The 5,488-nt window shown below is 37.5% G+C and overlaps 1 protein-coding gene across 2 annotated transcripts; it reads left to right on the top strand.

The window, feature by feature from the left end:
* Positions 1-570: 570 nt before the first annotated feature.
* Positions 571-4,800, top strand: LOC117784952. Of its 2 annotated transcripts, none has more exons than XM_034622809.1 (3): positions 571-1,487; positions 1,558-1,967; positions 3,498-4,800. In XM_034622809.1, exons 1-3 carry the CDS (start codon positions 1,330-1,332, stop codon positions 3,677-3,679), a joined length of 750 nt encoding a protein of 249 aa, XP_034478700.1. In that variant the 5' UTR covers positions 571-1,329; the 3' UTR covers positions 3,680-4,800. The 2 variants fall into 2 exon arrangements, with proteins under 2 accessions (XP_034478700.1, XP_034478699.1); XM_034622808.1 differs by having other exon boundaries at positions 1,555-1,967.
* The last annotated feature ends 688 nt before the right edge of the window (positions 4,801-5,488 follow it).

Genomic DNA, 5,488 nt, shown 5'->3' with positions numbered 1-5,488 from the left:
ATTAAAGGCGTTAGTGTAACACTTTTTTAATTGTTAAGGTTTGGTTTAGTTGCTAGCAAGTAGTTTTGAAGAATACCAAAAATAATTATACTAAATATACGCATGACGTCAAATTGATTACTTTATTCATAGTGCCAAAAGCACAGAAGTGTAGTCACAAACAGCAGAGCAGCACCGCTACTTCTTCTTAGATCGTTTTGAAATCGAGGGTTGCTGTGACAACATTGCAGCTCCGTTGTGTGGCAACGCTACGGTGGTTGTTTGACGTTTCGTTTTGTGGTTGTTTTCCACACGTTCGCTCTCTGGCTCTCTGAGAGAAAAACTTGATTTGAGTATAGCGCTGTCCGTGTATGCACTTCTCCCGACAGATCTGGCTACATTTCTGCTCGCTTGACTATTTTCGAGCTAATTTCGTACTGCAGCTCAGCCGTTTTTAACCGCAGACTAGCTATGTATGTGTTGCAGCCAACGTTCGCATCTCTGATAGCGAGCGACACTGAGAGTAAGTTTGGGCTCTCTGAGTGTAAAAGATAGCGCGTATAAATATCATTTTTAACCGTTTGCTTAGGTTCAGTTTTGTTTTTCTGCTCGTTGAGATAAGTTCGCTAGTGCGTTCGAATTGCGCACGTCAGAGCAATCTAACAAATTATTCAGACAAAACGCGAATAAAAATATATAAGAATTTACAATATTATTAGTTGTAAACAATAAAACACTGAACACACAATAAGAAACAAACAATTCTAGTGCAAAAGCAAAACAGAAGCAATTGCTTTTGGAGTCTCACAATTGAGTGCTTAACTCGTCAGTTTTTGGTTTGAGTGAGTGCTTTTTTTCGTGACGAATACATAGAGTGATAATTATTGACTTGGAGTGCATAATTATAATAAGCAAGACATAACATTTGTTTATATCATATTTCTAAACAAATCGACTGCAAAAACAACAAATTTCACTTTTAAAACGAATGCTAAAAACGCAGAAGCAGAAGAAGACTGAGACTGCAACAACACTACATACGTGAGCCCCACACAAGCAAACGTTTGCGCTCAGTTACGTACACAGAGACGAAGGCAACGCGTTTTGGAGACTAGCGTGTTGTGTGTGTATTGGTGAGCTCGCCCCTCTTTGCGTTGGGCAACGACGTACGTACAGGCGAGCACAGAAAAACAAAGTTTTGGCGCGAAAACTTTGACATTTCATTTGGTCGTGCGATTCGCAAACAAGTGGCCAAAGCGTAGGCAGCAAAACTGCGTCGCATCGCAGTCCAAACAGAAAGAAAGAGGAAAATAACACCAAACAAAAAAACCAGAAACAAACAACGACAACATGGTCAGTGCACGCGTGCTTAATCCAGTGCTGAGTGAATTCTGCAAGATGAGCGCAAGTCCAGGCGTGACTCGTAATTTGCACTACGGCCGTCAATTGGAGCGCATCAAGCGGAATCTCTTTGGCCCAGCGCCGACGAATCTGATGGAGACCAAAACGTGAGTACAAATTGCATTTGATTCAACGAACAAAACACTCAATTGTGTGTGTGTTTCCTTTTACCAGCAGTCCCTTCAATGCGGAACTGGAGCGTCATCAGGAAATGGCCACACAAAAGTGGGGCTTTGATTTTCGCAGCGACCGTCCATTGAGTGCGAATGGCAGTTTCATCTGGGAGCGTGTCAGCTCACAAGAGTCCACCTTTGCCCCCCAAATGTACACACTAACCCGTGCCGCCCATGTGCGCAGTGATGCCAACGACTCCGCCATGGCCAGTGACATGGACACGCTGCTGAATGAGCGTGCGGATCGGGAGAACTTGGCCAACTCATCGCTGGACTCGAACACGGATAATGAGTACGATTCACAGAATGAGTCGATGCCATTGGCAGCCTCCACATCTGCAGCAGCCTTGACCGCCTCCACATCTTCCTGCAACTACTCAACGCAGCAGCGCAAGCGACAGCTCAAAATCACAGGTGAGTTGCAGTCAACAAATTGATAATACAGTTCACTGGCGATCACCGATGCATATCCTTTCCCAGCGTTGCGCCTGATTGCACTTTGAACGTTACAAATTCATTTCCCATAACTCACAAGTGGGAGTGGGCAAATTATTCTACCTATAACAACCCTAGACTCGACAATAGTTGCCCTGAATTCTGTTATTATTGATATAGAAACTTATACATTTTTCAGTACTCATTGAATGTCTTTTAAAACAAATTATACTAAGACTTTATCCGTGTTTAGTGAGTGAATTATTACAATATATAAGATCAAATGTGATTTATAATGATAGAAAATAATTTAAAAATATTCCAAAACACTAGGGAGAAAGCAGATCAATTCCTCAAACTTAAACAATACTTTACTGTCATTCCAAATGAAAAATAATAATGTTATGTTTATTATTTGCTTTTCTTCTATGTTTAAATTATATCACATATTTAGTCCCTATCTTTGAGGACATTCTTCAAATGTTTTGACTTCTTTTTAAGTATATCTCAGTAATTTTGTTCTTTAGTAATATTTCATTTTAATAATTTGATAGAATAATTTGAACAACAAATCAATATTATTGAGTGAAGAATCGTTTCCATTCCCAGCACTCTGCACCCTTTTCCTGAATTACAGCGTGGGCGTTGATCGCTTTGAAAACCAAAATTATAGGCTCCGTCAATCGTACTATAATTAGTTATGTTTTATGTGATTTTGTAAAAGGGGTTAAGTTATACAAGTCCGATCTTTGTGTGTTGCCTGCAGCTGTTTTTCTCTTTCCCCCCTCGCCGAAGTCAATGCACGCAACATCCCTGCGCCTGCGTCGCGGGGGTTGATTTCCAAAATGTGATCATTGCATGCGGGCTGGCTGTAAATGTTAACAGATGTGCCAGGCGCAGCTCCGTTCTTGGTTGACCTCATTAGAGGCAGAGACAAAGGCACTCCGAGAGAGAGTGAGAGGGGGAGAGAGAGGGGGCAACTGCAGCACACAATGTGCCGCTATCAGCAGTTGATGTCGCTGATTGCTTTTGTAGGTTCTTTTTAGTCACTTTGCATAGTTATTAACATAATAATACAAATGATATAAAAAAGTGTCTGTTCTGGTCAGCCCGCATTGCATTGTACAGTGTACACTGTGCAGCCTTGCAACTTAGCTGTACTTTTGTGCAGTCTGTCCAGTCGGCGGGGCGTGTAATTTATGCAACAATGCAACATCCACTCTCACTTGGCGTGCGGTGATCACAGCGTGCTACCTGAACCGTCTAGCTGCCGTCTGTCTGTCTGTCTGTTTGCTACCCTTGTATGGTACTACCCCTGGTAGAACCTACCTCTGCCTGCCACGTGCCACAATTCTAAATCAAAATGTGCAAAAACAGGCGGCGCCTGCTGTTCATTCATCAACAGGAATATCAATGACCCTAGGGGTAGTTGCCAGCTGACTTTAATCCCAATCCATTATTTGTATTCCACAATAACTAAACATGTTTTCATCTCTTTCTTTTTTGCAGAGTTCATGAAGGAGCGCAAGCGTCTGCCGCAGGCGCCAAAGAAAATCTCACCCGCCAAACGTATGCGCACCAGCTCCGGCTCCAGCTCCCACTCCCACTCCGCCAGCAGCAGCAGCAGGAGCAGCTCCAGCCTTGGAGCGCAATTTGGTTGCCTGTTGAAGCGTTCGCGCAACGACAATTGATTGCTTGCAGCTGACCAAAAAAAGAATAAGAGAATAGAATTAGTTGCAACTAACTATTTAATCAACTCACTTGCAATTTGTAATTTTATTTTATTTTTTATGCCACTGCAAAAAATTCGATTTTTTTTACATTCAATTCGATCTAGAATTTTAAGTAATTATTTTAAATTAAGTCAAAAAATTTTTGTGCAGTGCAAGGGCGAAAGTTGCGAATATTAACAAATAGTTTAATACTAGTTACTACAAACCAGTACTAGTAATAGAACAAATTAGTTACTAAGTACATATTAAGTACGAGCTAAATGAAACTTTTTAGATTTCTCTAGTGAGAAATGCCATAAACTAAGTGATTAGTTCTTAACACAACACAACAACTACACAAAAACCAAGAGACACATTTTTTGAAAAATCTTTAACCATGAAATTCAAATAGCTGTACATTTTGTAAATTTTACTCTCAACTATTTTGCTGTTGTGTGTAAAATTTGTTAACAAACAAAACTTGACGTCACTCTGCTTAGTTCCCAAAACTCCTTATATGTATTCACTTGTTTATATATATGTAGGAAATATATTCTAAGCAGAGTTTCGTTGAATTTTGTGCCACAGACCCTAAAACCAACAATAATAAGCTTTATTCAAATAGTTAAGCTTATTGTTGTTGTTGCTTTTGTTGGCTGTGCTTTCACAAATTTCCTTATTTCGACCAGTGGAACATCCTATAAATTAAGTATTTACACTTTGTCAATTTGTGCACTTTTGGAAATAGAATTCCTTTATTTCCAATGGTCCATAAATTGCCAATTTCTTAACTCTCAACTGAATTAAAATTGCTCTTTGTGGTTTGCCAAAATGTTTGGCAAATAATGAGAGCTATTTTGCTTAACTATCATGTACAAATGCTATAACTAATAATAATTATATAATTCTAAATATTATATACGTAGGCAGAGCCTATATTATTGAATAACATTTACACGATCATCCTATTTGTAAGCCTAGCATAGAACAAAATCCAAAGTATTCACTTAATATTTATATTTAATTCATACATACTGTGTGCATAATTCTTCAACTCATACTTAAATAAACAATAAACAAAAAAACACATATACAAACACTAATTAATTACACTTGAATGTTTGTATCATCCAAAATTCATTTCATTCTATTAGCCAACAAATTGGCCAACTTATTAACATTCATACATATATCATACAATTACATGTACATGTTGTTGCTATTTTTTGTAGACGTATTTGTTTGTACGTAGCTTAAATATGTAATTTTATTAAGTTGATTTTTGTTTTCAATAAATTGTTTTTTCATTTTGTAGTAGCTTAATTTCCGTACATCTTTTTATTACACTCGTTCCAAAGGTAAAGTAGGTACAGTCGGACTTTTATAAGTCGAATTGAGTTGGATAATAACGAGGTGATAAATTCCGTAAACTTGATAGATGTTTTTTCAATGATAAACTTTACTTACTGTCATTCCAAATGATAAGATTTTCATTAATTTAAAATCCTCCATCTTTGAGAAATTCTTAAAATATACTTCCTTAATTTTCCCATTATAAAAATTCAGTGGTTCTGTTTTTTAATTAATTTTTCATTTTAATAATTTATTATCATTAATTACTTACGAAAAAACATAAATGATAAAATTGATTTGCAAACATATAAATTTACTAACTTTAAACGCGATTAACTATTTAGTTGAGTTTTTGAATTTGTTTGATCGGATCTCTTTCTTTATATAATACATAAATTATATTGCAATTATATATACATCAACTGTTCGGAGTGA

The sequence above is a fragment of the Drosophila innubila genome, assembly GCF_004354385.1.
Source record: "Drosophila innubila isolate TH190305 chromosome 2R unlocalized genomic scaffold, UK_Dinn_1.0 1_C_2R, whole genome shotgun sequence".
Lineage (NCBI taxonomy): Eukaryota > Metazoa > Arthropoda > Insecta > Diptera > Drosophilidae > Drosophila > Drosophila innubila.
The sequence above is the reverse complement of the archived record's forward strand: the minus strand, read 5'-3'. Positions and strand labels throughout refer to the sequence as shown.